This window comes from Leopardus geoffroyi, chromosome A1 (assembly GCF_018350155.1).
Source record: "Leopardus geoffroyi isolate Oge1 chromosome A1, O.geoffroyi_Oge1_pat1.0, whole genome shotgun sequence".
Classification (NCBI taxonomy): domain Eukaryota; kingdom Metazoa; phylum Chordata; class Mammalia; order Carnivora; family Felidae; genus Leopardus; species Leopardus geoffroyi.
Genome location: NC_059326.1, coordinates 168,888,065 through 168,901,973, shown reverse-complemented (window position 1 = coordinate 168,901,973; position 13,909 = coordinate 168,888,065). Strand labels below are relative to the sequence as shown.

Here is a 13,909-nt window from a genome sequence, read left to right as displayed (position 1 = left end):
CTTCACATATATATTTAATTATATGTTTAACATTTAATATATTTACTATTTAATATATATATTTAACTGTTTATACCCACTTGGAGTGGAAAGTCCATGAGAATAGAAAAAAGTGTTTATCTTGTACACTACTACATCCTCCAAACTAAAATGATATAGGACACCTGACAATAAATATTTGTTGTTTGAACAAATGAAAAAAAGCAACTGTATATGCACTATTATGAAATGATACCTAAAATATATTAGGTTAAAAAGCAAGGTCAAAACAATATTGTTGTATATACTACCGTCTGTGTAAGAGCAGGGGGCATATAATGAACATTTATGTTTTCATTTGCATACAATGCTTCTAGAAGGTTACCTCTGAGATAGAAAACTGGGAAACTAAAAAAGAGACACAAAGACCCCTTTATTTGTACATGTACATGTACTACTATGTACTCAGAGAAATTAATCAAGGCTTTGCCTTTATAAATAAGAAATACATAAGGTAATCCTACAGAAAATTCTATAAATTATAACTCAGTATCTACTAATTTACATGTGAACTAAGGTATATTATAGAAAAAAACTGAAATAAAACCCATGTTTTAATAACACTTCATATACATTATCTCATTTCAGTGTCAGAAATCTTATCAGGCAAGGTGGATATATATTCATTTCCTCATTTTACAGAAAGGAAAACTCAGAAATGTTAAGGAAACTGACTGTGGTTACAAAGCAGAGGCAAAGCTCAATTCGGGTCTCCTGATTTTTTGTCTCATACTTTTCTCAATGTATTTGATGAGAAATTTGAATTTGCATTTAAAGAAAGAAAGTGTACCTGATAATGAAAACAGAAAAAGCTTCAATGATGCTGTCAACCTCAACTGATATTCAGTCCATTTCAGTGTTTAACTATAAAATTGAAAATATCAGACAGTACTGTAAAATGGACTACTACTGAGTCATAATGACAGACAATATTTAGTCAACAAACCATATATTTTGTTGGTTGTAAATATAACAAAACAGGATTTTATTGATAGTGCTGTTCAACTAAGCAGAACTTACTCAATAAGATTTGCAGAGAAGATAAATATATATTGCATATTAGTCTAGCAAAAGAGCTTAAAAATGTGCAATTTCAGAAACATCAAAGTAAAGGCAATTATCTTTCAGAATAGCTAACCATATTTAAAAAGTAAGAACTCATTATATAGTACCATCAATTCTAGATATATCCGACATATAAGAAAGATTCAACAAAAATTATTATATTTGGTGCATAGCACATGCTATTATAAAGTAAAACAACTAGATTACTCTGGAGTGAAAATAAAATCGATTTCCTCAACTCAACAGATACTGATTGAAAGCTTATGTTCTTACATCTAGACAACTAAATGCAAACATGAAGAAAGGTGATACTTTTAAATTAATTAATTAATTAATTTTAAAAATAGTAAAGTCAGCTAATGATACTCAGGGATTAGAAAATTCTAGTATTTCCATCAGTATCCAAGGACAGTCAACAAAGAGTTCACCTTCCTAATATTTCCCAAAAGGCAAATTCCTCTGTCCTGCACAGCTAGAATTGAAGGATAAAATAAAATAAAATAAAATAAAATAAAATAAAATAAAATAATCCTTGGGTTTAGAGAACATTTAGACAACTCAAAATGCCTTTAGAATTATCAGCAGCACGTTTAATCTGTCAACAACCCAATCAGAAAAGAAAGGATTTCTCTTCTAATTCAGTATTTTCCAAAGTATATTCCATTGCACTATGGTCCCTTTAAGATACTCTCTGAAAAGGAATTAGGTCAATATTTTCAGAGACACTACATCCCATGCTATACTTCCCTTCATAGGCAATGGATATTAAAAGTTCCAAAAAACCTGCAGTTAGTACAAAGGTTTCTTTTGCCTTAATCCAGCATGTCCCAAAATCTGGAACTCATTTCTCCTTGGAATACTTGAAGGACACCAAATTACCTTGATTTTCTACTACCTCACTGGTCACTCCTTAGTCTCCCACCAGGTCTTCCTTTTCTAGACCACCTAACTTGAAGTGCCCCAGAGTTCAGTCCTTGATTCTCTTTTCTTCTCTATTCTCTCTCACTTAGTGACTGCCTATAGTCAAATGATTTTATTATTTTTTTAATGTTTATTTGTTTTTGAGAGAGAGAGAGAGAGAGAGGCAGAGTGTGAGCAGGGGAGGGGCAGAGAGAGAGAGGGAGACACAGAATCACCCACATGGAGACAAGGAAATATTATAAACTACTCAGAGAACAAAAGATTTACTAGCTAAGATTTTCAAAACCCAAGTAAAAGAAAAAACTTCAGAAGTTCCTCTGAAAGAATGCATATACACATAGTTACTAAGAATCAAGAAAGGGTCCTGGTACATATAGGATAATACTTATTATCATATAGGATAGTAAAGGAGTTACAGAATCTGAAGCAGACTCCAGGCTCTGAGCTCTCAGCACAGAGCCCCATGCAGGGCTCAAACTCACCAGCTGTGAGATCATGACCTGAGCCAAAGTTGGATGCTTAACCGACTGAGCCACCCAGGCATCCCTACTCAAATGATTTTAAATACCACGTGATACCTAGACTCTCAAATTTATATCTCCAATCCAAATCGCACTCCTGAACACAAGGCCCAAATACCAAATTTTGACAATGACTTGTTTTTTTAGAAAGACAAAATGAAATCTTGCTCTGCCTCATCATAGCTACTTAGGTATATCTTTCCATTCACTTGACACAAATTGTATTCCTGTAGTTCTCCTGCTAAAAACCTTAAAATCATCCTTGACTATTCTCTCTCATAACTCACATTTAATCCATAGGAAATCTCCTGGGCTCAACCTTCAAAATACATCCAGAAGCTAAACACTTCTTGCTACTTCCCATGCTACCATCCTTGCCCAAACCATGATCTTCTATAATGTGGGTTACTGCAATAATCTCATTCTTCCATCCTTATTCCCTTAAGTAAATTCTCAACATAGTTGCTGCAGCAATCCATCTAAATAAAAAGTCAGAGCATGTCATTCCTCTGTTATTACTCTCCACCCTAGTGGCTTCCCATTTCACTCAGAGAAAAGTCATAAGCCCTAATTATGGTCCACAAAGCCCCAAGGTCTATTCCCTAATACTTCTCTAATCTCATTCCTCATACTCTCACCTTCCCCTCCACTCAGACTTCCTTAATCATACCCTGAATAGTCCAACATGCTCCTGCATTATAGCCTTTGCAACAGGTGCACTCTCTGACTGAAATGCTCTTTCCCCAGAAATGAGGGGTATAGTAGCTCCCTGTCTCCAGTCTTTGTTCAAATGTCAACTACCCAGTGATGGTTATTCTGACTTGGATTTAAAATTGTGTCCCAACTTCTAGACCCCCAACCCTCTACCCTGCTCTGTTTCTATTTCTTGGCATTTAGCATCTTCCAAAATAGTATATAATTTATTACTCATTTATTAACTGCCACTCACTACAGAATGTGACCTCTAAGAGAGGTTTTTTTAATTAGTTTTATTCACTGATGTATCTTAAGCCATCTAGAAATGTGCTTGACTCAATAAATATTGCTCAAATGAATAAATGAAACATACTTATGCCCAGACAATAGAGAATTTTTGCACAGTACTTAATATTTATCATTCTCTCCTTGGAATTTTGGCCAAAATTAGACCTAGTTTTAAAAAAAAGACATTAAGATGGCTTCTCCTGACAGAGATGATTATGTTTTCTGCCTCCACAAGTTTTTTTTAGATTTCTGTAAATAAATAGATGAGCTTTCACTGTAATTGAATTATAGAGCCAAAATAAACATCAACACCTCTAAGAACCTGACTATACAATCCTAACTCTGATTATACATTTTAATCACATGTATAAGAATACACAATCGGTATGAGGGGACTTTGGCGGAAGATGGCGGCGTAGGAGGACGCTGGGCTCACCGCGCGTCCTGCTGATCAATTAGATTCCACCTACACCTGCCTAAATAACCCAGAAAACCTCCAGAGGATTAGCAGAACGGAGTCGCCGGAGCCAAGCGCAGACGAGAGGCCCACGGAAGAGGGTAGGAAGGGCGGCGAGGCGGTGCGCGCTCCACGGACTGGCGGGAGGGAGCCGGGGCGGAGGGGCGGCTCGCAGGCCAAGCAGAGCCCCGGAGTCTGGCGGGCAAAAGCGGAGGGGCCTGACGGACTGTGTTCCGACAGCAAGCGCGACTTAGCGTCTGGGAGGTCATAAGTTAACAGCTCTGCTCAGAAAGCGGGAAGGCTGGAGGACAAAGGGAGGGAGAGCTGCTGAGCCCCCGGACGACAGAGCTCAGTTTGGTGGGGAACAAAGGCGCTCGCCAGCGCCATCTCCCCCGCCCATCCCCCAGCCAAAATCCCAAAGAGAACCAGTTCCTGCCAGGGAACTTCCTCGCTCCGCGCAAACACCCAACTCTGTGCTTCTGCGGAGCCAAACTGCTGGCAGCGGATCTGACTCCCTCCCGCTGCCACAGGGCCCCTCCTGAAGTGGATCACCTAAGGAGAAGCGAGCTAAGCCTGCCCCTCCTGCCCCTGTGCACCTTGCCTACCCACCCCAGCTAATACGCCAGATCCCCAGCATCACAAGCCTGGCAGTGTGCAAGTAGCCCAGAAGGGCCACGCCACCCCACAGTGAATCCCGCCCCTAGGAGAGGGGAAGAGAAGGCACACACCAGTCGGACTGTGGCCCCAGCGGTGGGCCGGGGGCAGACATCAGGTCGGAGTGCGGCCCCGCCCACCAACTCCAGTTATACACCACAGCACAGGGGAAGTGCCCTGCAGGTCCTCACCACGCCAGGGACTATCCAAAATGACCAAGCGGAAGAATTCCCCTCAGAAGAATCTCCAGGAAATAACAACAGCTAATGAGCTGATCAAAAATGATTTAAATAATATAACAGAAAGTGAATTTAGAATAATAGTCATAAAATTAATCGCCGGGCTTGAAAACAGTATACAGGACAGCAGAGAATCCCTTGCTACAGAGATCAAGGGGCTAAGGAACAGTCATGAGGAGCTGAAAAACGCTTTAAATGAAATGCAAAACAAAATAGAGACCACCACAGCTCGGATTGAAGAGGCAGAGGAGAGAATAGGTGAACTAGAAGATAAAGTTATGGAAAAAGAGGAAGCTGAGAGAAAGAGAGATAAAAAAATCCAGGAGTATGAGGGGAAAATTAGAGAACTAAGTGATACACTAAAAAGAAATAATATACGCATAATTGGTATCCCAGAGGAGGAAGAGAGAGGGAAAGGTGCTGAAGGGGTACTTGAAGAAATAATAGCTGAGAACTTCCCTGAACTGGGGAAGGAAAAAGGCATTGAAATCCAAGAGGCACAGAGAACTCCCTTCAGACGGAACCTGAATCGATCTTCTGCACGACATATCATAGTGAAACTGGCAAAATACAAGGATAAAGAGAAAATTCTGAAAGCAGCAAGGGGTAAACGTGCCCTCACATATAAAGGGAGACCTATAAGACTCGTGACTGATCTCTCTTTTGAAACTTGGCAGGCCAGAAAGAATTGGCACGAGATTTTTAGTGTGCTAGACAGAAAAAATATGCAGCCGAGAATCCTTTATCCAGCAAGTCTGTCATTTAGAATAGAAGGAGAGATAAAGGTCTTCCCAAACAAACAAAAACTGAAGGAATTTGTCACCACTAAACCAGCCCTACAAGAGATCCTAAGGGGGACCCTGTGAGACAAAATACCAGAGACATCACTACAAGCATAAAACATACAGACATCACAATGACTCTAAACCCATAGCTTTCTATAATAACACTGAATGTAAATGGATTAAATGCGCCAACCAAAAGACATAGGGTATCAGAATGGATAAAAAAACAAGACCCATCTATCTGCTGTCTACAAGAGACTCATTTTAGACCTGAGGACACCTTTAGACTGAGAGTGAGGGGATGGAGAACTATTTATCATGCTACTGGAAGCCAAAAGAAAGCTGGAGTAGCCATACTTATATCAGACAAACTAGACTTTAAATTAAAGGCTGTAACAAGAGATGAAGAAGGACATTATATAATAGTTACAGGGTCTATCCATCAGGAAGAGCTAACAATTATAAATGTCTATGCGCCGAATACCGGAGCCCCCAAATATATAAAACAACTACTCATAAACATAAGCACCCTTATTGATAAGAATGTGGTAATTGCAGGGGACTTTAACACCCCACTTACAGAAATGGATAGATCATCTAGACACACGGTCAATAAAGAAACAAGGGCCCTGAATGAGACATTGGATCAGATGGACTTGACAGATATATTTAGAACTCTGCATCCCAAAGCAACAGAATATACTTTCTTCTCGAGTGCACATGGAACATTCTCCAAGATAGATCATATACTGGGTCACAAAACAGCCCTCCATAAGTTTACCAGAATTCAAATTATACCATGCATACTTTCAGACCACAATGCTATGAAGCTTGAAATCAACCACAGAAAAAAGTCTGGAAAACCTCCAAAAGCATGGAGGTTAAAGAGCACCCTACTAACGAATGAGTGGGTCAACCAGGCAATTAGAGAAGAAATAAAAAAATATATGGAAACAAACGAAAATGAAAATACAACAATCCAAACGCTTTGGGACGCAGCGAAGGCAGTCCTGAGAGGAAAATACATTGCAATCCAGGCCTATCTCAAGAAACAAGAAAAATCCCAAATACAAAATCTAACAGCACACCTAAAGGAAATGGAAGCAGAACAGCAAAGGCAGCCTAAACCCAGCAGAAGAAGAGAAATAATAAAGATCAGAGCAGAAATAAACAATATAGAGTCTAAAAAAACTGTAGAGCAGATCAACGAAACCAAGAGTTGGTTTTTTGAAAAAATAAACAAAATTGACAAACCTCTAGCCAGGCTTCTCAAAAAGAAAAGGGAGATGACCCAAATAGATAAAATCATGAATGAAAATGGAATTATTACAACCAATCCCTCAGAGATACAAACAATTATCAGGGAATACTATGAAAAATTATATGCCAACAAATTGGACAACCTGGAAGAAATGGACAAATTCCTGAACACCCACACTCTTCCAAAACTCAACCAGGAGGAAATAGAAAGCTTGAACAGACCCATAACCAGCGAAGAAATTGAATCGGTTATTAAAAATCTCCCAACAAATAAGAGTCCAGGACCAGATGGCTTCCCAGGGGAGTTCTACCAGACGTTTAAAGCAGAGATAATACCTATCCTTCTCAAGCTATTCCAAGAAATAGAAAGGGAAGGAAAACTTCCAGACTCATTCTATGAAGCCAGTATTACTTTGATTCCTAAACCAGATAGAGACCCAGTAAAAAAAAGAGAACTACCGGCCAATATCCCTGATGAATACGGATGCAAAAATTCTCAATAAGATACTAGCAAATCGAATTCAACGGCATATAAAAAGAATTATTCACCATGATCAAGTGGGATTCATTCCTGGGATGCAGGGCTGGTTCAACATTCGCAAATCAATCAACGTGATACATCACATTAACAAAAAAAAAGAGAAGAACCATATGATCCTGTCAATCGATGCAGAAAAGGCCTTTGACAAAATCCAGCACCCTTTCTTAATAAAAACCCTTGGGAAAGTCGGGATAGAAGGAACATACTTAAAGATCATAAAAGCCATTTATGAAAAGCCCACAGCTAACATCATCCTCAATGGGGAAAAACTGAGAGCTTTTTCCCTGAGATCAGGAACACGACAGGGATGCCCACTCTCACCGCTGTTGTTTAACATAGTGCTGGAAGTTCTAGCATCAGCAATCAGACAACAAAAGGAAATCAAAGGCATCAAAATTGGCAAAGATGAAGTCAAGCTTTCGCTCTTTGCAGATGACATGATATTATACATGGAAAATCCGATAGACTCCACCAAAAGTCTGCTAGAACTGATACATGAATTCAGCAAAGTTGCAGGATACAAAATCAATGTACAGAAATCAGTTGCATTCTTATACACTAACAATGAAGCAACAGAAAGACAAATAAAGAAACTGATCCCATTCACAATTGCACCAAGAAGCATAAAATACCTAGGAATAAATCTAACCAAAGATGTAAAGGATCTGTATGCTGAAAACTATAGAAAGCTTACGAAGGAAATTGAAGAAGATTTAAAGAAATGGAAAGACATTCCCTGCTCATGGATTGGAAAAATAAATATTGTCAAAATGTCAATACTACCCAAAGCTATCTACACATTCAATGCAATCCCAATCAAAATTGCACCAGCATTCTTCTCGAAACTAGAACAAGCAATCCTAAAATTCATATGGAACCACAAAAGGCCCCGAATAGCCAAAGGAATTTTGAAGAAGAAGACCAAAGCAGGAGGCATCACAATCCCAGACTTTAGCCTCTACTACAAAGCTGTCATCATCAAGACAGCATGGTATTGGCACAAAAACAGACACATAGACCAATGGAATAGAATAGAAACCCCAGAACTAGACCCACAAACGTATGGTCAACTCATCTTTGACAAAGCAGGAAAGAACATCCAATGGAAAAAAGACAGCCTCTTTAACAAATGGTGCTGGGAGAACTGGACAGCAACATGCAGAAGGTTGAAACTAGACCACTTTCTCACACCATTCACAAAAATAAACTCAAAATGGATAAAGGACCTGAATGTGAGACAGGAAACCATCAAAACCTTAGAGGAGAAAGCAGGAAAAGACCTCTCTGACCTCAGCCGTAGCAATCTCTTACTCGACACATCCCCAAAGGCAAGGGAATTAAAAGCAAAAGTGAATTACTGGGACCTTATGAAGATAAAAAGCTTCTGCACAGCAAAGGAAACAACCAACAAAACTAAAAGGCAACCAACGGAATGGGAAAAGATATTTGCAAATGACATATCGGACAAAGGGCTAGTATCCAGAATCTATAAAGAGCTCACCAAACTCCACACCCGAAAAACAAATAACCCAGTGAAGAAATGGGCAGAAAACATGAATAGACACTTCTCTAAAGAAGACATCCGGATGGCCAACAGGCACATGAAAAGATGTTCAGCGTCGCTCCTTATCAGGGAAATACAAATCAAAACCACACTCAGGTATCACCTCACGCCAGTCAGAGTGGCCAAAATGAACAAATCAGGAGACTATAGATGCTGGAGAGGATGTGGAGAAACGGGAACCCTCTTACACTGTTGGTGGGAATGTAAATTGGTGCAGCCGCTCTGGAAAACAGTGTGGAGGTTCCTCAGAAAATTAAAAATAGACCTACCCTATGACCCAGCAATAGCACTGCTGGGAATTTATCCAAGGGATACAGGAGTACTGATGCATAGGGGCACTTGTACCCCAATGTTCATAGCAGCACTCTCAACAATAGCCAAATTATGGAAAGAGCCTAAATGTCCATCAACTGATGAATGGATAAAGAAATTGTGGTTTATATACACAATGGAATACTACGTGGCAATGAGAAAAAATGAAATATGGCCTTTTGTAGCAACGTGGATGGAACTGGAGAGTGTGATGCTAAGTGAAATAAGCCATACAGAGAAAGACAGATACCATATGGTTTCACTCTTATGTGGACCCTGAGAAACGTAACAGGAACCCATGGGGGAGGGGGAGGAAAAAAGGAAAAAAAAAAAAAAAAAAAAAAGAGGTTAGAGTGGGAGAGAGCCAAAGCATAAGAGACTGTTAAAAACTGAGAACAAACTGAGGGTTAATGGGGGGTGGGAGGGAGGAGAGGGTGGGTGATGGGTATTGAGGAGGGCACCTTTTGGGATGAGCACTGGGTGTTTTATGGAAACCAATTTGGACAATAAATTTCATATATTATAAAAAAAAAAGAAAAAAAAAATAAATAAAATAAAGATATCTTTAAAAAAAAAAAAAAAGAATACACAATCAAGGTGCCTGGATGGCTCAGTCGGTTGAGCATCTGACTTCGGCTCAGGTCATGATCTCACTGTCCATGAGTTCAAGCCCCACGCCGGGCTCTGTGCTGACAGCTCGGAGCCTGGAGCCTGTTTCAGATTCTGTGTCTCCCTCTCTCTCTTCACCCTCCCCCACTTCGCTCATGCTCTCTCTGTCAAAAATAAATAAACATTAAAAAAAATTTTTTTTTTTAATTTTTTTTTTCAACGTTTATTTATTTTTGGGACAGAGAGAGACAGAGCATGAACGGGGGAGGGGCAGAGAGAGAGGGAGACACAGAATCGGAAACAGCCTCCAGGCTCTGAGCCATCAGCCCAGAGCCTGACGCGGGGCTCGAACTCACAGACCGCGAGATCGTGACCTGGCTGAAGTCGGACGCCCAACCGACTGCGCCACCCAGGCGCCCCTAAAAAAAATTTTTTTTAAATGAATACATAATCTGTGGCCCATCTTAGTGGTACAGTTCTTTAAGGCACTCCTCCACAAAAGCATTCACTACTGAAGCATAAGTGTATTGGTTAACACTGCCATTAATTTGAGTCATGTAACTTACAGATTAACACGGCTCAATTAATAACAAAAATGGGAACAACCATAATAATTTAAATATTTCATATTCATTTATCACATTTTCAAATACTGCCTTTTCTTTCAATAGAGACATCTGAATATGTTTAATAATCAAGTTATACTATTCAGAACCACGTAAACTAAAAATGACTAAAATATCAGCTATAGCATCATCAACTATGATAGTTCTATTTATGGACCACATACAGCTACTCACAGAAAAAGCCAAGGACATACCTCAGGCTTTTTTAGCCTGGGCACTACTGATATTTTGAGTTGGATACTTTTTTGTTGGGAATATGAAGGCAAAGGTTGTCGTGTGCATTATAGGATGTTTAGAGGCATCAGTGGCCTCTACCCATCAGATACCACTAACTGTAACAACCAAAAACATCTGGAGACATTGCCAGATGTCCCCTGGAGGGCAAAACTGTCCTCTTGGTGAGAACCACCAACCTAAGATGGAAAGGAAGAAGGAAAAAAGGAAAGAAGAGAGGGAGGGAGGGAGGAAGGGAGAGAAGGGGAGGGAAAGTATTTATATTAGGCATTCTTAAATAAATAGGTCATGAAAATATAAAATGTAGTTGAATTTCTAGTTGGTGGGTTTGAATGTGTTTACTGTAGTTTAAGAATATAAGTAAAAAAATCTATTTTTAAACAAAATCAAATGTGTTGTGAAAATAATAAATATATCATCAATCTCAGACAAATAAGACTTTACTGTTCTTAAGAAGAAAAAAATAATAAATAGCTTTCTCCTTATTTCTTACTTCTATCTTAGTAATAACACCCTACCTTCTGTCTTCCAGGAATAAAAACATTTGCAGTCTTTGTATTCAGTTTTAAAGGCCAGAGAAGAGCTTTTCCTCTGACTCTACAGGTGGTTCCCAAAAATGTTCTCCAGGTGACCTGACATGACTGACAAATCTATTTTGCATTTACAAACAAGTTTAACAGGGCCTGCATATTAACAAGAAAAACAATTTGTCATAGCAAAAGAATTAATTTTTATATTCATTTATTACCTAGATACTTCTCTTTCAAGTTTCTCATTTGATTACTCTTTGGCTTACCATAGATGTAACTGATCGTGCATCTTCTTCATAATTTACTACTGGAGGTGGCTCTTTCCCATCGTTTTCTTGTACTTTTTGTTCTAGTAATTCTTTCTGTGCTGTAAACTTTGCCTCAGTGCATCTCAACTGCTGGACTGACTGTTTCAGCTCTTCAAGTGACTGTTTCTGGCTTAGCAGAAGCACAATACTGAAAAAGAACACATTAAATATAAATTAGTTCAACTTCTTTAAGAAACAGAGCCTTTCAAGGAAACTATACATGTATTACGCTTCTGCTTCCTTTCATTTTCACCTTTACAACAGTCCTTCAGAATCATTAGAATGATAAAACCAAACAGCTTTCGCATCATCACGATAGTTACTAAATGTTAGCATTAGCAAAATGGAAGAAAATATTTGGAAGCAAAAAACAAATTCAAGATGCTTTGAAATATATTATAATGTATGGTGTTCATTTTACTTTACAACTAAGCCATCTACCTCACAGAGTACAGACACTTAGGTTGAGAAGTGTAGGGCCTAAAATGAATTAATATGACTAAAGCAGAATCTCAATTTACTTCAAATCTCAAATGGAATATAGCTGAAGTCAGATCTGTGCCTCAGGTAAAATAAACCAAATCAAAGTGACAACCTGGGAAGAAGCTGTGCTTATTTTGTGAGGGGTGTGTTTTAAGAGTTGAAGAAAGCTGTTCTGATGAGGACTCAGGACTGAGCTGTCACTGAGGAAATGAGCATAAGTCCCCAGATCTTTCCAATACATCACTATAAAGATAATATACTTCCCCAATTCTTTACAGAACTACATAGGCCACATGTTGCCTCTCTGTGACCTTTTATACCTTGAAATCTGCCCCAAAGGGAATTGCAAACTAATTCACCCACATTAAAGCCACAAGAAAACAGGGAGTGGTGGTGGGGAACAAACACCTCTAGAAACACTGTTATATATAGTATACTAATATCTTAAAGAACTGTGCCATGTACCATTGAAAATAGGTAATTAATATGTAAGTGACAACAGACTGTCAATAAGGGAAAACTTCAAAACTGGACAATAAGATCAGAAAATGTTACTTTCTTAAATTGGAATTTATATGGATCGATACTAATTGAATAAGTAATCATAGGCAGAAGAAATGCCCACTAAGAGAGATCTGTTTATACATACAATGTTGATCAATATTTTGAAACCTCAATTTCAATGAAATTGAACAAGGTACAACCTCAGGGAATGCTATTAGGAGAGCTAAAATCTCCTCATTATACTGCAGTGAGTTTCAGGTGAAACTGACAAAAAGAGTACTCAGGTGGAGAATTGAGTGAAATTTGGGAAAAGAACTAATGAGCAAAGTTTTTGTTTTAATGTTTATTTATTTTGAGAGAGAAGGTGAGCAGGGCGAGAGAGAGAGGGGGAGTGAATCCAAGCAGGCTCTGCGCTGTCAGCACTGAGCCTGATGCAGGGCTCAATCTCATGAATCATGAGATAATGACCTGAGCTGAAATCAAGAGTCAGATGCTTAAATGAGACACCCAGGCAGCCCAAGATTATTTATAACAGAAACCTAGCAATGTTCAAAAGACAAATCCCCCTAACCAGTCGAGTCCATGGCCAAAGTAATGAAGAAGGATATACCATACTGTCAGAGCTCATTACCACCTCCCAAGTAAAATCATCATGGCATAATGGTAAGAGTATAATTATATCAAATGAGAACAGATTCAATTTAATGGCTTAATCATGTTGATTTTCTCATCTTCAGTTTTAGCATGGGAAAAGTTGATAATAATACCAAATTGTCAGGGTTGTTCTGAATACAATGAGATAATATTTAAAAACTTGTTAGCATAGTGCCTCCCATCAAGTAAGAATTCAGTAAGTAGCAATTATCATTTATATCATCATCATTCAACAGTCCGTGAACTGTGTTCTAAATCCACACAGATTTCCTGATAAATTCCTGCTGGTTTGCATATTAAGTAGTAAGTCCTTTCTTCATAATAAATTGGTTATAGATCTTTTTCTCTGTGAATCTCTTCAGAGAAAGTTCATTTTTAAAGGTCACTTTTGTGAACACAAATGCATAAGGACTGAGTTCTGGAAAAAATTACACCCATATGAACTTAAAGCTTCTTGAAGGTTCCTTCTTTGTATCTCCTCACCACCAAAAGAATCGCATGACAAAAGGATAGGGCACAATTTAAAATGTACCAGGTAAGATGGTAAAAAACATGTATTTATGTATCTGCAGAATGAGTCAAAAAAGAGGGTGAATGATTTCACAAAAGTATACCAATT

General features: G+C 38.6%; 1 protein-coding gene across 5 annotated transcripts in view; it reads right to left on the bottom strand.

Annotated features, from left to right (window-relative positions):
• FER (FER tyrosine kinase) overlaps positions 1–13,909 on the bottom strand; it is a 447,367-nt gene that overhangs the window by 306,125 nt on the left and 127,333 nt on the right. For all 5 annotated transcript variants that reach the window (XM_045500490.1, XM_045500514.1, XM_045500498.1 and 2 more), the window contains one exon: positions 11,608–11,797. In XM_045500490.1, coding sequence (XP_045356446.1) covers positions 11,608–11,797 — 190 coding nt within the window. The remainder of the gene's footprint in view (positions 1–11,607; positions 11,798–13,909) is intronic.